General features: G+C 50.3%; 1 protein-coding gene and 1 long non-coding RNA gene across 21 annotated transcripts in view; one reads left to right on the top strand and one right to left on the bottom strand.

Annotated features, from left to right (window-relative positions):
• The window catches only part of LOC144310990 (uncharacterized), a 25,636-nt gene extending 12,797 nt beyond the window's left edge, over positions 1–12,839 (bottom strand). The window contains exons 1-2 of the long non-coding RNA XR_013376623.1: positions 12,746–12,839; positions 10,799–10,897 (exon numbers count right to left, since the gene is read on the bottom strand). This is a non-coding gene — a long non-coding RNA (uncharacterized LOC144310990). The remainder of the gene's footprint in view (positions 1–10,798; positions 10,898–12,745) is intronic.
• CHD3 (chromodomain helicase DNA binding protein 3) overlaps positions 12,346–16,688 on the top strand; it is a 24,816-nt gene continuing 20,473 nt past the window's right edge. For 19 of the 20 annotated variants that reach the window (XM_077892772.1, XM_077892790.1, XM_077892785.1 and 16 more), the window contains exon 1: positions 12,346–12,649. In XM_077892772.1, the coding sequence (XP_077748898.1) occupies positions 12,379–12,649 (271 nt within the window). In that variant the 5' untranslated portion in view covers positions 12,346–12,378. Of the gene's footprint in view, positions 12,650–16,451; positions 16,492–16,688 lie in introns of those variants that run through there. The other variant, XM_077892788.1, reaches the window with a different exon arrangement.

Below are 16,688 nucleotides of genomic sequence, written 5' to 3'. Positions count from 1 at the left end.
GGCGGGATAATATTCTGGACATATTTTGCTTCTCCATTCATCGGTTGATGGACATCTGGGTTGTTTCTGCTGTGGGGTTATCATGAATAATGCCCCTATGAAGATGCACGTAAAAGTTTTTGCGTGGACACGTTTCAATTCTCCTGGGTACACACCTAAGATTGAAATCGCTGGGTCATACAATAACTCTGTATTTCACATTTTGAGGAACAGTCAGTTGGCGCTCTTCTTGCCCTCCACTAGGCATCCGGCAATACTGATCATGCCTGCCTGCTTCCAGAAGCTGTCTCCTTGTCCCACCACAGTAACACCATCTGGTGTACCTACCATTTTAGCAACTTCTGTTTTCCCTTTGGGTTCTCTTCTCCACTCTCCATTTTTCAAAGTTCCTCTGAACTTCTGGCCTCTACTCTTCACTTGATATACTAACAGTTCTTACCTTTTAAAGAGGTACCAACATCTACTAGAACTTTCTATCACAACCTTACCACCCTAGCTAGATGGGTCAACACACTACTTGCTAAGTACTTTCTTGATCAAAATAGACTTCTTCCTCCTTTCTGCTATACATCTTAGTGATGTTTAGGGACCTACTTCAGATACGACTATACATGAGAGGTCTTCAGTGATTCTCCCTCTCCCCACCAAGGTCTCTCTTCTCTGATTTCTCCGATTTTACAGCCCATAGCAATAATCACTACCACATATTGCTAGTTAATTTTTTGGTGTGTTTTACGTCTAATCTCAAGTGTCTCTCCTCCCTCTGCCTAGGTAATCCTTTGGTCACTAAAAAATTTCCAGGCTGCTTTAAAAGATGCACAGTGAAAAAATGTTTTTCTTCTCAGTGGTAACCACTACATTTTCTTGTATAACTCCTAGAAATATTTTATGGATATTTACACATTTTTTTCCTCTCATCAACAGTATCATATTATATATATGCTCTTCTGTACCTTTCCTTTCTTCCTTTCATACTCTCATTTGTATTTAAACTAGAACCCCCCCAAAGTAAACTAGAACCCCATTGTTGTTTTCAAAAGTTGTGTACAAACTTACATTACAGCCACAGATATACTTTGCTGAAGTATTTTCCTCCTCAAAGAATTAGAGATTAGTGAAGAATGATTTCTTTAGAGAAATTGTACTACTTGTTGTCCCTTTTGGCTTCATTTGTTAACGTGATCATAGGCTACTTAAATGTCTTTTTTTAGGATTTTTTTATTTGAGAAAGAGAGTGAGCAAGTGGGGGGAGAAAGGGTAGGAGTAGAGAGAGAGGCAAGGCAGACTCTAGACTGAGCATGGAGCCTGATGCAGGGCTGGATCTCACAATCCTGAGGTTAAGACCTGAGCCAAAACCAAGAATCAGCTGCTCAACCGACTGAGTCACCCAAGTGCCCTTGTTTATACATATGATTAATATTTTCTCATTGTAAAAATTCAGAATTATAAATAGAGCTAAATACCCCCTTGACTATTCTTCCCCAAAAGTAAGCATGATTATCAATTTGGTATGTATTATGGCCAGAATTTTTAAAGGCATTTAATAAATATATAAAATACTTATATGTAACATATATAATTTATATAGAGAACATGTATAATTTATATGTAATTAAAAATTACATATGTCTGTAGAAACATAAAGCATTGTTTTTAGTTTCTTTGAACATAAACTAAATGATTATATTTACTGTTCTGCAGCTTGCTTTTTGTCTTTTGGTAATACAGTAATGAATCTTATCACGTAGATGTAATTCACTTTCTCAATTGCTGGGTAGTTGATTTAGCTATTCCTTACTGCTGGAGATTTGGGTGTTTCTAATTTTTTGCTATTACAAATAATGCTGTAATGAATATCTTTGTACGTGTCATCTTATGCACACACAAGTATGATGACTGCTTCTCAGGGTAGATGATAAGAAGTGGAATTCTGTGTCAGAAAACATGTATATTGGGCAGCCCCGGTGGATCAGCAGTTTAGCGCCGCCTTCAGCCCAGGGCGTGATCCTGGAGACCGGGGATCAAGTCCCATGTCAGGCTCCCTGCATAGAGCCTGCTTCTCCCTCTGCCTGTGTCTCTGCCTCTTTGCCTCTCTGTCTCTCTCTCTGTGTCTCTCATGAATAAATAAAATCTTTAAAAAAAAAAAAAAGAAAAAGAAAAAGAAAACATGTATGTTTAGGGGCACCTGGGTAGCTCAGCTGGTTAGGCATCTGTCTTTGGCTCAGGGTCCTGCGATGGAACCCTGCTTCGGGCTCCCTGATCAGTGGGGAGTCAGCTTCCCCCTCTGCACCTCCCCCTGCTTGTGCTCTCTCTCTCTCAAATAAATAAATAAATAAAATCAAAACAAACAAACAAAAAAGAAAAGTTTAAAGTAAGTTTAAAGGTGTACTTGAGGGGCACCTGACTGGTGCAGTTGGTAGTCAGAGTTGTGAGTTCCAGCCCAACATTGGGCAGACACATTACTTCAAAAAGAAAAAAGTTTAAAAGTGTACTAGATACAATTAAATGGACTACTGCCAGTCCTACAATATAGTTGTTTCAGATAAGTTATGCCTGGGGCCATCAATTTCACATTAGTCCCTTTAAAACCCGAGGATATCCCATTGACTTAGGCATTGTCTTGTCTCGTATATAGTACAAAGAATGCCAGACTAGAAATTGGAAGATAGAGGCTCAAATCCTGCTTCTGTTCATAAAAACCAACTTGATCTCAGGTAATCCTTTCAACTTAAGGGTCTGTTTTTGGATCTACAAAATTAGATGAAACGTGGTTTCCTAAAATATGGCCTCTACCACCATTGATAGCATGCAAGATCCTTTTATTTTTCTTGATTTTTATTTTAATAATTACTAGTATATTATTATTTTTTAATAATTACTTGTAGTTTACAGTTTCCTGGGTGGCTCAGTGGTTGAGCATCTGCCTTCAGCTCAGGGCATGACCCTGGAGTCCTGGGATTGAGTCCCACATTGGGCTCCCTGCAGGAAGCCTGCTTCTCCCTCTGCCCGTGTCTCTGCCTCTCTCTGTGTCTCTCATGAATAAATAAATAAAATCTTTAAAAAAAAAAAAGTTACTTGTACTTTAAAATAAATTAGGAACAGGGCACCTGGGTGGCTCAGTCAGTTAAGTGTCTGATTCATGATTTTGGCTCAGGTCGTGATCTTAGGGTTATGACACTGAACCCCAAGCTAAGCCGGGCTCTGCGCTTAGCAGGGACTCTCTTTCTCTCTCCTCTGCCTCTGCCCCTCCCCCCGCTTGCACTCTAAATAAATAAATAAATAAATAAATAAATAAATAAACTTAAAAAAAAAAACAAATTAGGAAGTAATTCCCCTATCAAATCAAGGATTTATATGTATAGGTATTATTTCTCCATACCATGAAATTTACTTTTTAAAGGACATTTGTTTGGGGTGCCTGGCTGGCTCAGTCAGTGGAGTATGCAATTTTTGATCTCAGGGTTGTGGGTTTGAGGCCCACATTCAGGGCAGAGATTACTAAAAAATAATAATAATAAACTTTATTTATTTCTTTTATAGGTTGATTTACTTATTTATTCATGAAAGACACACACACACACAGAGAGAGAGTTAGAGACACAGGCAGAGAGAGAAGCAGACTCCCTGCAGGGAGCCCAATATGGAACTTGATCCCAGGACCTCGGGATCATGCCCTAAGCCAAAGGCAGACGCTCAACTGCTGAGCTACCCAGGTGTCCCTAATAATAAACTTTAAAACAAAAATTTAAAGGACATTTGTTTAACTTAAAGCAAACTGACTTAAAGAAAAATAGCATGCGTACAACAGCACAAGGTGGTATGCAAATATGGCAAATCATGAATACAGTATAAGAAGAACTGAAGTTTCTTTCTTTGTTCGTGGAACCAAGAAGAGGTTAGATTAAAGCTATAGATCTCAGACTTTTGTTTTCTGGGTTTTCTTTAAAGATTGTATTTATTTATTCATGAGAGACACGAGAGAGAGGCAGAGACCTAGTGAAAGAAGCAGGCTCCCTGAGGGGAGCCCAATGTGGGACTCAATCCCAGGACTTGGGGATCACAACCTGAGCCAAAGGTAGATGCTCAACCACTGAGGCACCCTGATCCCACACCTTTGGACTTTGATAGCCAGCAAAACATAACAACAACAAAAAAGTATTGACCAACATGGAGTTGCTTTTTGTCTTAAGTACATTAAGAACGACAAAACTCAAACCTATATACCTATCACCGTTATTTAGTGAAATGATCCTTACAATGTTGTATAATTATAAAAGAAGTGCATGTTGAAAAATTTTCAGGGATCCCTGGGTGATGCAGCGGTTTAGCGCCTGCCTTTGGCCCAGGGCGCGATCCTGGAGACCCGGGATTGAATCCCACATCAGGCTCCCGGTGCATGGAGCCTGCTTCTCCCTCTGCCTATGTCTCTGCCTCTCTCTCTCTGTGTGACTATCATAAATAAATAAATAAAATTTAAAAAAAAAGAAAAATTTTCAAATGTATGGAAGTATAAAAAGTCACTTTCTTTCTCTTCCTTCATAAAATCTATTATGGACCTCCTTCCACACAGATCTTATTTTTAGAAAGGTCATTTTTATTTATTTTTTTAATTAATTTATTTATTCATGAGCGACAGAGAGAGAGGGAGAGACACAGGCAGAGGGAGAAGCAGGCTCCACACAGGGAGCCTGACGTGGGACTCGATCCCGGGTCTCCAGGATCACACCCTGAGCTGCAGGCAGCGCTAAACCGCTGCACCACCGGGGCTGCCCAGAAAGGTCATTTTTAAACAAATATATTATTAATATATGAGCATGCATATATATGACATGCTTTTTACATACATAGTATATTCTGTATTTACTCCATATAAAAAATCTATATAAGAAATAGGTCATTTGGGGCACCTGGGTAGCTTAGTTGGTTAAGCGTCTGCCTTTGGCTCAGGTTATGATCTCGGGGTTCTGAGATCGAGCCCCACATCAGGCTCCTCGCTTAGCAGGGAACCTATCTCTTCTGCCTCTGCCCCTCCCCCTGCTTGTGCTCTCTCTGTCAAATAAAATAAAATCTTAAAAAAAAAAGTCATCCTAGAACAAAGGACAGACCTTCCCAGGGAGGGATGGTGGCAAGCTTATTTAGCCATTTGGAAACCACTGGTCTAGATGCCTTTCTAAAATTCCGTGAATAAGTCTAGAGTACCCTCAGTATTTACATGACTTGCATGATTACCATTAAATTATAGATTTCAGAAGACAACCAGGAATCTCTTTTAACATTTCCTTGAGTAGATATATCATAGGCCGCAGAGCGATTTTTCAGTCTTCTGACCTGCCTGGTGCCACGATGACACGTCTGTGCTCTACCAATCGTTGTCACCGGTTCCCTACATCAGAGTTTTAACCCGGGCCCACAGATTTCTGGGTGTTCCTAACACCGTGAAAACATACATGGTATTTTGCACATACCAGTCGATCCCTGAACAACATGAGGGCTAGGGGTGCTGACCCTCTGTGTGGTGGAAAATCCGTGCACAATTTTTGACTTTTTTTTCCTAAAGATTTTATTTATTTATTCATGAGAGACACAGAGAGAGAGGCAGAGACACAGGCAGAGGGAGAAGCAGGCTTCCGGTAGGAAGCCCGAGGTGGCACTCGATCCTGGGTCTCCAGGATCACACCCTGGGCTGAAGGTGGTGCTAAACTGCCGAGCCACCTGGGCTGCCCCGGCTTTTGACTTCTCGTAAGGTAACCACTAATAGCCTACTATAGACCAGAAGCCTTTTGGACACCACAAACAGTTGATTACTCATATTTTATACGTACTACATACTGTATTCTTACAATAAAGCTGTGAGAAGATAAAATATTACTATGGGGCGGGGTGCCTGGGTGGCTCAGTGGGTTGAGCAAATGACTATTTTAGCTCATATCATGACCTCAGGGTCATGGGATCGAGCCCTACATCAGGCTCTGTGCTCAGCATGGAGTCTGCTTGTCCCTCTCCCTCTGCTCTTCCTCCTGCCCCTACTTGTGCTCTCTCTTAAATAAAATATTTTTAAAAAATGATATTAAGGAAGTCATAACAAAAACATGTTTATAGGGCAGCCTGGGTGGCTCAGCGGTTCAGCGCCGACTTTAGCCCAGGGCATGATCCTGGGGTCCCAGGATCAAGTCCCATTTTGGGCTCCCCACATGGACCCTGCTTCTCCCTCTGCCCCTCTCTCTCTGTGTCTCTCATGAGTAAATAAATACAATCTTAAAAAAAAAAAAAATGTTTACAGGGCAGCCCCCGTGGCGCAGCGGTTTAGCGCCGCCTGCAGCCCAGGGCGTGATCCTGGAGACCCCGGATCAAGTCACACGTCAGGCTCTCTGTATGGTGCCTGCTTCTCCCTCTGCCTGTGTCTCTGCCTCTCTCTCTCTGTCTCTATGAATAAATAAATAAAATCTTTAAAAAAAAGTGTTTACAGTACCGTATCCATATTGTAAGGTTTTTTTTTTTTTTTTTTAAGATTGTATTTATTCATGAGACACAGAAAGAGAGAGGTAGAGACATAGGCAGAAGGAGAAGCAGGCTCCCTCTGGGGACCCGGATGCAGGACTCAATCCCAGGACCCTGGGATCACAACCTGAGCCAAAGGCAGACCCTCAACCACTGAGCCACCCAGACGTCCTCGATACTGTAAGTTTATGTCATCTGTTTACAAGATGAATCATCTGTCAGTACCTATGTCTATACTGTCTGATAGAATATAGACACTTGGTAGATGTTATATATCGTGGATGTGCATTGCTAATACTGGATGTCAAAATGAAAACATAGCATGTGGTCTCTAATATTTTTGTGCATAAGTCTGAACTTTAAAAAATAGATTTATGTGATATTTTAGGTAGCAAATGAAAAACTGGTATCTACATGTATTTTATGCATTCGTGAAATAACCTTTTTCTTACTTTTGTCAATGATTCTAGGCTATGCAGTGAATCTGCAAGTTTTTTCAAATTATCACACATCTCCAAAATATTTTCCAATATATTTATTGAAAAAAAATCCACATAAAGTGGACCCACGCAGTTCAAACCTGTGTTGTTCGAGGGTCAACTGTATACTGTTTTTCTGGGGGAAGGGCTTGTAGCTTTCCATGAACCAAAAAGGATTAGCAACTCTTGTTTTGGATAAGTAAGTTTCTTGCTTTTGCTTTAAAGAAGTAATCTTGTGGCTTAGGAGTCCCTCAAAATTTTCTTCTAGTTCTTTCTTGGGGGCAGGGGGTGTCTAATTTCTGGTTTGCATTAGACAGGCTGTGTGCCTAAGTTCCTTTTTCTCACCTTAATGGTCTTCTCATTAAAACCAAAAACCATTCTGCTCTAACCATGAGGTGGATGGCATTTTAATTTTGTATTTCAGTTTTAGTTTCTGAAGTAGAGAGAGAGAGAAAAAGGCAGGGGGCAGTGCCCACGTTGATACTGATAGGTACGGGGACAAGCAACTAGAGACAGGGAGATATGCGGGCACAGAAAAAAGGCCTAAGGACAGACAGACACAGGGAGGCCGGTAAGAGTGCAAGGAGAGACCAGGGAGGACAAGCAGGCCTCGGGAGAGAGAGAGAAGGCAGGCCAGCCGGGAGGGGAAAGAACAAGGAGAGAGAGAAGACAAAGTGGTAACAGTGTCTAATGCCGCACGGGGCTCGGTGACTGATAAAGTGCCATCACATACATTACCACAGGCAGACAGGGAGAATCCGGCAGATAGATGGGGTGATGGAGGGATGTAGGCCAATCAGACAGAAGAGGGGGAAGGTGGCCAATCAGAGGGACGCTGGAATGCAGCCCCAGACAGACAGTTGAGGGGAAGGACAGAACCAAGAAAAGAGAAGTGAGAGAGGGCGGGCGGGAAAGAGGACAGAGGCCCAGAAGCCTGGAGGCCCAGAGGCAGAGGCTGACACCATGCGATTCAGGAATACGGGCAAAGGGCAGTGCACTCTGTGCCAAAGTTTCCTTGTTGTCCTTCTGGAGAGACCTGGACAGAGGGCATGTCTTTGTTTCCCCCCCGGACTGAGCGTCACCATCTCCGAGGTGGCAGGGCAGAGGAGCCCACAGGAAGGAGGAGAGGGGGAGAAAAGTGAGAGGAGGAAACAGTTGTTCAGACCAGGAGGAAGACGCACTCCAGGGATCTAGAATCCTAGGCCTGTCGAGACTGCACCCGGATGGGTGTGCACGCAGATGTGCTGGGAAGGCCGCACGGGCCTGCATGGACTCTGTACACACGGGCTACCTGTACCTTAGTAACCGTGCCCGTTTATATGTGGTCCTTTTCAGTTCTCCCTGGGCCTTCACATCTGTGTTGGTTAATACGCAGCTCGCTGGCGATGAGAGGACCAGCAGAGCTGTGCTGTCTCCAGGTAGCTCATTACTCAGAGGAGGACCCAGGAGGGAGCTGGCCTTCCCAAGCATCCTCAGGTACTGGCAACAAAAGCACACAACTAGCAGCCTGTCAATCAAAGAGACAGGTGCCACCGAGTCGACTCAAAAAGACAAGGAGCAAGAAATGGCAAGCCCAGGGAAGTGGGAAAGCATATTGATAAGAGTGACAGAAAAGGAAGTGTCCAGCACAACAGGGAGGAAAGTAGGAAGGGGTGTGGCCAACAGCAAGTGGACTCAGATATGCCTGGCCTCTCCTCTGGAACATCCAAGAAGCATCAGGCAGTGACTACTTCTGGGGGAGGAACAGGGGACCCCGGGGAGAGATGCAGGAGGGAGGCTTACTCCCCACAGGACACCGTTAGCACTTCACATATCTTGTGCTGTGTATGTACTGCCTATCTGAACCCCGAGGGACAAGGAAAGAAGAAGAAAAAGATGAGAGAGCAGGTGGAGACGTGACCAGCCAGAGCCAGCCAGGCAGACAGCGGCAAAAAGGCGGGAAAGAGCAGGCGCTGCAAAGAAGGTAGTAGGGAGGCTGGGGTGGGCTGCTCGTCTAAGGGAAGAGGGAAAAGACACGACGATGGTGCAGCCAGAAGGCCCAGAGACTCAGGGGCACGGGGGCAGCCAGCCTTGGGGCAGAGAGGCCACCCGTATGGATGGGGGTGCAGCTTTGAGGAAGCCAAGGAACCAAAAGCTGCCAGGAAGTCAGACTGGAAGGATGCAAGGACTGGACGGTGGGGCAGGTGGCCGGGAGGCCGGACGTCCAGGGAGGTGAATGTAACCCACCCACCCCACGGGCACACACGTGAGTGGTGGGCCATGCAGAAGGGCAAGAGAGGAGGCCCACCAAGATGGGGAAGCATGGCAGGCCCTGGAAGGTAGACAAACCAAGAGACGGGGGCTAAAAAAGTGACAGAGACAGGCAGGCGGGGAGACAGATGGCTGGAGAGAGAGTGGTGGGCAAACAGCCAGAGAAGCAGACAGACAACCGAGAAAGAGGCTGCCAGCCAGTCAGGGAGGAGCAGACAGGCAGGCAGGCAAACATCATAACAGGAGCAAGCAGGTAGGGAGGCAGGCGGGAACAACGACCCAACAAGGGGAAATGGAGAGGTCGTCGGAAAGGAAAGAGGCCAGGCGAGGGCAGGCCAGGCAGGCAGAGGGGGGCCCTGGACCAGAGGGGGAAGGGAGCAAATGAGTAGATCCACATGCAAAGCACACTTAACAACATGACAAATGTTTGGACAGGCAGGCACACCTGCAGCTCCTGGCACACGTGGCGAGCGGGCCTGGGTGCTTGGCACCCAGGCAGGGGGTGCAGGGAGATGGGGCAGCTACGGTGCACACCAGTGTGTAGGCTGGCCCATATCCACGTGGGGACACTTCTCCCAGACAGACAGATACACACACACACACACACACACACACACAGAAGGGCCAGAGAGAGGAGGGAGCCGGACACACACACACATACACACACACACACACACACACACACACACACACACGAGGATGACACACATGGAGTCAGAGGCCGGAAAGAGAGAAGTAAACACAAACAAGACAGAGGTGGAAAGTCACTTGGAGGTGACAGAGCCTGAGAGTCCAGAGAATCGAAGGGATGGGAGTCCGTGTGGGGGGGGGGGGTGAAGGGGGAATAAAATTACACGTACAGAGGAGCCCACGCACAGAAAGAGGAGGATACCCAGATGGCCTCGTACAAAGAGACCGGGCAAGGGAACAGACTGGAACAGAAGAGGGACAGGAGGTAGACTGAGCACACAGGAAGGACACAGGAGCCGAGACGGGAGACATCCAAAGGCCAGGTTAAGAAAAAGATGGACATCCACGCTCAATGAAGTGCATCAGTGTGCATGTGTGTAGGGGGGTGGCGTGTCAATAAAGAACATTCCAGCCTCCTAAGCAAACATTGGCATGGTATCCCCTGTCATTAATGCTTTCTGGTTGCTGCCTACCTACCCCTCAGGCCTGAGACGCTCTGGAGGACTGCGGGGCTGCCAGGCCGGGGCAGGGGGCTGGCAGCTACACTCCAGGGGGAGAGAAATAACCCAGGACAGAAAGGATGCCCTGGGGCAAGGACAGGCAAAAAGAGATGAAAAGAATGAAAGGAAGGTGGAGTTAGGAAAGGTGAGGACCAAAAAAAAAAAAAGGTAGATCTGAGCTTTTTGCCTTCCCTCCTTTGCTAGCACTGCTCCAGAGGCAAGTTTTAGAGGACTTCACTGATGGAATCTCTGGACAGGAGAGCCACTTTTGGACTCCTCTCCAATCTTCCATCTGATTCCCGGCACCACTTCTAACATAAACACCGGGGTACAGTGAGAAATCCCAGGCAAGCCCAGTGGAAATGCCAGGGGGACCCCTACCTCTGTCTTCTCCTCAGTCCCAGATACTTTTGTATCTCACCGTGCCTCAGTTTCTTCCACTTTACCACTGTCGGAAGACCACGGAGACAGGGGAACGTACTGCAATGGGAGAAAAGAGGAGACAATTTCACAATTTTTCAGACTTGACTCCCCTTTATTCTAAAAATCTGTACTCCTGGCCCCCTAAATTCATTTCCCAAGTCAGATGAATTTTCTAGTCGAGGCAATCGGGGGAGGCGGGGTCGGGTAAGGGGGGAGCGAGTAAATCAGAAAAGAGTGCAGATAAAATTTACAACAATTATAAATCACTGAAAAGCCTGGGCAAAGGGGAGAATCAAACATGGACTCCTTTGAAGAAAAAAAAAAACCTCAATCATCGTATCTATTCATATCTCTTCCCCCCAAAAGTCACTAGGATTTCTGTCACTTTTTTTTAAAAGAAAGGGGGGAAAAATCCAGCCCCGTGCCTCACTTGGACGGTACGTACACAATTAAATGCGTTTTGACTCCAGCGAGGTATGTAGAAACAAGAGTTATATATAAACATATATTTCATCTTTTCCTTTTCAATGCCTGAAGGGGAAAAAAAAAAACCTTCACATCAAACCACTCCCTTCTGAAGTATTCAGAAAAAAAAAAAAAAGCTTTTCTTTAAGAGAAGGGAGGTGGGGAGGAAGAGACTAGTAAAGAAAAGAAAAATATTTAAATCTAGTTGGACTAGTATCTAACTAGTTAACCTTTAACAATTTATGCTGATGTCAGACTGAGCATGAGTACTGATTAATGCCCCCCCTCAAATATTTTTATGGGGGGGGAGTTAGAAAGAGCAGCCATTTTTGTTTTATGCAGAAACCCTTCGTGCCCCCCCAACGCGCACACTCACACACACTCACACACACACAGTACACAAGGAAAATATCTCTATTAATCTGTGCACTAATCAGTTATGAAAAAAGGGAGAAATTTGTGGGTTTCTGGGTAGAGGCTAGGAGATGGGGGTGTAACAGGGAGGAGAATGGGGGGGTGAAAACTGAAATATTAAGCCAGCCATTTTGTTTTAAAAGGGGATTTTTCCCCCCTCTCCCTTTCTTCATGGAGGGGGTGGCGGTGCTTGGGGGGGGGTTGTTTTAAAAATAATTTCAAGGCGGCCATCTTACTGCCTCAGCTCTGAGAAATATTTCTGAGCGCCCCCCTCAGAATTTAAATATATTTAAAGCAACGGAGAGGGGGGCAGAGAGAAGTCGAAAACTTTTATATATATATATATTTTTTAATCCCCCTTTCTCGTTCTCTTGGGAGGAAGGGGAGGGGGGGAAAGTCTCTCAATTTTTTCCAAGACAATTTTTGGGGGTGGTTCGGCCCCCCTCTTCAGCCGGCGGCCCCGAGGGGGGGTTCTGGAGGGGGGTGGCCCGGGGGTTTGGGGGGCTGGGGGAGGCGGTGGGGAGGAGGAGGAGGACGCCGCCGAGGAGGAGGAGGAGGAGGAGGAGGAGGAGGAGGAGGAGGAGGAGGTGGTGGTGGTAGCGGTGGGGGAGGCGGGCGGGCGGTGGGTGGGGGGGTGGTGGGGGGGCCAGAGCCACAGGATGGCTTCCCCTCTGAGGGACGAGGAGGAGGAGGAGGAGGAGATGGTGGTGTCGGAGGAGGAAGAAGAGGAGGAAGAAGAGGGCGACGAGGAGGAGGAGGAGGTGGAGGCGGCCGACGAGGACTACGAGGAGGACGACGACGAGGGAGTGCTCGGGCGCGGGCCGGGCCACGACCGGGGCCGCGACCGCCACAGCCCCCCCGGCTGCCACCTCTTCCCGCCGCCGCCGCCGCCGCCGCTGCCCCCGCCGCCGCCGCCGCCCCCGCCGCCAGGTAAGCGGCCGCCCCGAAGCTCTCCCCCCGCCCCCCACCCCCCGGCCCGAGCGGGAGCCGCGGGCGCGCGAGGCCGGCCGGGGGCGAGGCACCCACCGCGCGGCCGAGCCGAGGTGAATCCGGGGGCGCGGGGCGCCAGCGTCGGGCCCGGGGCCCCGGGCGGGCCGGGCCGGCGGGCGGCGGGCGGCGGCGGCGGCCGCGGGGCCAGGCCTCTTCCCCTCCCCCGCCGCACCCCTCCCCCGCCGCCGCCGCCGCAGCCGCCGCCACCGCCGCCGCCGTCGCCGCCGCCCGGGCTGGAGAGCGCTGGGCGCGAGCTGCGCGCGCGGACCGGGCCACTCGGTCGCGGCTTTCGGGGGAGGAGGAGGAGGAGATTTTTTTTTTTTTTACCCTCGGCTGGGAGGGGGTAGGCAGGAAACGGCCGCGGCGAAGCCAGGGCCCCCTCCCTGGCCGAGCGAGGGACCGCGGAGACCCTGGCGGCCGGACGGCGGCGTGGAGGAGGGGCGCGTGGGGGAGGGGCGGCCGCGCGGGCGCCCCTCGGGCTCCCGCCCGAGTGGGGTTGCACTGAGGTGACGGGGAGTTTCCGCGCGTGGAGCGGACCGCGGGCCTCACCGCCCCCCCTCAGGGGCGGGGGAGGCGGGGGTGGGGGTGGGGGCCAGCGTCCCTGGGACCCCCCACCTTCGGGAACCTGGGCGCCCGCCGACTCCCCGGGGCTCGCGGTGGCGCGTGGGGGAGAGGTCGCGTGAGCGCCTGCGGGCGGCGGGTGATGGGGGGCAGGTGGTGGCCGCACTCCACGCAGACCACTTCCTGGACTCACGCTTAATCCGCCTCAGGGCGCCCCCTCCCCCCCCGTCCTAATCGGGAGAGCACTCCTTGAAGATTGGGGAGCGCGGGGAGAGTGTCTGTGACCAGATGCCCCCAACTCCACCCCCTTTATCAGCACCCTGCTCCAGGCTCTTTTGTGTCAAGTGCGAGCCCCCTCCCCACCCCCCCGCCGTGTGACCCCGTCAGTCTGGGGTGGCCGAGCTGCCCAGCTGTGACTCTCACGTGGCTGCCATTCACTGTCACTCTCGCTGAAACCACCCGCACCTTGATCATGCCGGGGAATGGGGGGGCGTGCACTGCCCACCCAGCTGTTCTGCAGCTTGACCGTCACTCGGCACCCCTCCCCCGGGATGACAAGTCCTCTGGCGCTCTCTGGGCAGTTCCACCAGGGCTGGAAGGGACTGGGACAGCCTGCTGCCTGGAGTGGAGGGGGGGCGGCAGCAACGGCCCCCCTCAGACCACCCTCCTAATGCAGTGACTGCCGATCTTCTGGAGGACAGGGGAGCATCCTTACGGTGCTCGCATCTTTGGGGCTGGAAAGGGGACATCCACACCCCCAGGCCTCTGGGAGCCCTGTAGCACGAATGCATCAAACTTCAGGACGTCTATCTTTGTAAAACTGTCACATTGATCTGTGTGGCTTATGTGGCAACTGTTCCTGTTCGGTTGAGACAGCCTTTGAGGAGTATGGGGTACCTTCTTGGGGTGAGGGTGGTGGAGGGTACGTGTCTGATGGAAACGGGGACACCTCCCCTCCCCAAGCTTGTCTGAAAAAGAGAAAAGTTTTCAGAAAGTTATCCCAGAGAACCCACGAGGTTTCAGGAGGGAGGAGGAATAAAGGATGGTGGGGAGGGGGTGCCTGGAACCCAGCTGATGTGCTAAAAAGAGGGAGAGAAAGGATGTCAGGTTGTGTTGCCCCGCGGACAGTTCTCACCTATTTGTAGGGCCAACTTGGAATGTGGTGTTTATGCGTTTTTGGTCTGAGATTTGGGAATGTAAGAGAGGGGCATGAAAGAATCTGAGGTCGAGGTTGGGTCTTTTGTGTCAGTCCTCCCTCCCCACTTCCCCTCTGCTCTCTCAACAGCCCAGAAGAAACGTCAAATGTTTTTAAAAAAATTTGTATCTGAAATGAAAACCCACCTCCTCCCTCTTCCAGGGCGATCGTACCCCCCCTCCCCCAGTCTTGAGGCCCTCCCAAGTCAACAGAGTGACCCAGATGCACTACCCCCCCCCACCCCGGACTTTCTGAGGCAAAACTTTGAGAAAAATATTTTTGGTCCGCTCGTTATTTCTGTCTACCTAGGTGTGGGCAAAATAAGCCTCCTAGAAGGAAATGTGTGCGGGCTGCCCTCCCTCATCCTTCTCCAGAATATGAATTCGCACATATTAGAGGTCTATTGTTTTTCATCCTGACTGCTTTGATTCTCACCATTTTGTTTTACATTCTTACCCAAGACCAATTTTATCCCTCCCTCCCTTCTCGGCTCCTTACGTTGTAAAACGTTTAAAATAATAGCACTCATGTTGGTGGGGGAAGGGAGCAGGAAGCCAAAAACTCATTTCTTCTCCCTCCCCCTTCTGGCAAGTCTCGAGAAATAATATAACATAATATATAGATGTGATTCCTTGGGGGTGGGGGTGGGGAATGATTGTGGGTGGTGCGGAAAATTCTGGTAGTTTCTTTGCAAAAGGTCTGAAAATACAAACCCACCCCCTGCCTGCAGTACGCATGTGCAGCAGACCTATTATGGTGGTGCGTGGTGGGGGAGGGAGGGGAATTTGAGAAAAAATAAATATATGTGTGAGAGATTGATGGTGAGATTAGAGGGAGAGCGGGGCGGGCGGGAGGCGCGGCCTGGGCCCGGCTCCGCCCGCCTCTCCCCCGCCCGCAGCCCGGCGCGCCAGGCCCCGCCCCCGCCGCGCACCGCCCCCCCCGCCCCCGCCCGCTTCCCGGGATCCGAGCCGGGGTGTGGGAGAGTCTGGGCGCCGGGCCAGCATTGAGTGGCTGCTGAGACCGAGGTTGGGACTTGGATTTGCTTTATTGCCCTGCCTTTCCCTTCGCCGCCGCCGCCGGCCTCCCGACTTCGGGAGCCTCCTGCGGGGCGGGGAGTGGAGAGCGGGGCGGACCGGCGGCGAGGTCCCGGGGTTAGGTGCCCCACCCCCAGAGGGGCGGGTGGCCGCGCCGGCCTGTTCCCTGACGCGGAGCCAGCGGGCCTGCCCCTGCCGCCGCCCTAGTGGCCTCCCGTTCCCATGTTCACATTAAGCGACGTCCCGGGGTTTGGGGAGAGCTGGCTGCTGGCCGGGGACCGAGGAGGGTGCCGGGGGAAGGGTGCGGGGTGGGGGAGCATGGCGTCTTTCTGACTTCCTACTCCAGCCCGCACGCTCTTTGCACGCCCTGGGGCAGCAGCACGCGCCCCCCCCCCCCCTCCGCACTCCGTCCTAGAGGGTGTTCCTGTACTCTGCAGAGGACACAGGATGCTGGAGTTCTGAGGGCAGGTAGCGCCGAGGAAGGAGACGCCCGGAACCGCAGGCAGTGGAAGCAAGCCGTGTTAATTGTGGCTAATTTTCCCTTGGCTGCTATGGGCCGAAGGATTGCGTGTCCTAGAGCAAGGGGCTGGGCCCGCCCCGGCTTTCCTCCTGCACAGCTGCCTCTGCCTGAGCAGGACAGGTCTGGCTGGTTAGTCTAGTGCCCGCAGGGGCATGGTGGGGGTGGGGGGAGAGGCCAAGCAGGGCCCTAGATGTGTGGCATCTGTGTCTTCCCCAGACTGGCAGGGGCCCGTGTGGAAAGGGGGGCCTGGGAACACATCAGGGAAGCTCAGGCCCCTGACAGACATCTGGGGAGAAAGCCAGACACCTAGTCCTGCTGAAGGGTACAGGCTGTCCTCTGGATTTGTGCTCAGGACTGTGTGTGCATGCTTGTGCATCTGACAATGTGTGTGCTGGGTGTGTCTTTGTCTCCAGCTTTGTTTGGGTCTCCCACACCGCCTGTGTATGAATGGGACTAAATTTGGACACGAAGGGTAAGACAAAGGGTCAAAGGGTCGTGCCCCTGAGTTCTCAAAAGGAGCAGGGATATGGAAATAGATTTGAGGGAAAGTTCCAGGCTACTTGGGAAGAGGAGGAACGTTTAGGTAATTGTGGAGACTGCTCCCCATAGTATTAGGGTGTTATGGAGGAGCCAGCCGCTGTGGTCCTGTGGGCAAGATGTGAAAATGAC

This window comes from Canis aureus, chromosome 3 (genome assembly GCF_053574225.1).
Source record: "Canis aureus isolate CA01 chromosome 3, VMU_Caureus_v.1.0, whole genome shotgun sequence".
Taxonomy (NCBI): domain Eukaryota; kingdom Metazoa; phylum Chordata; class Mammalia; order Carnivora; family Canidae; genus Canis; species Canis aureus.
This window is presented reverse-complemented; position numbering and strand designations above follow the sequence as displayed.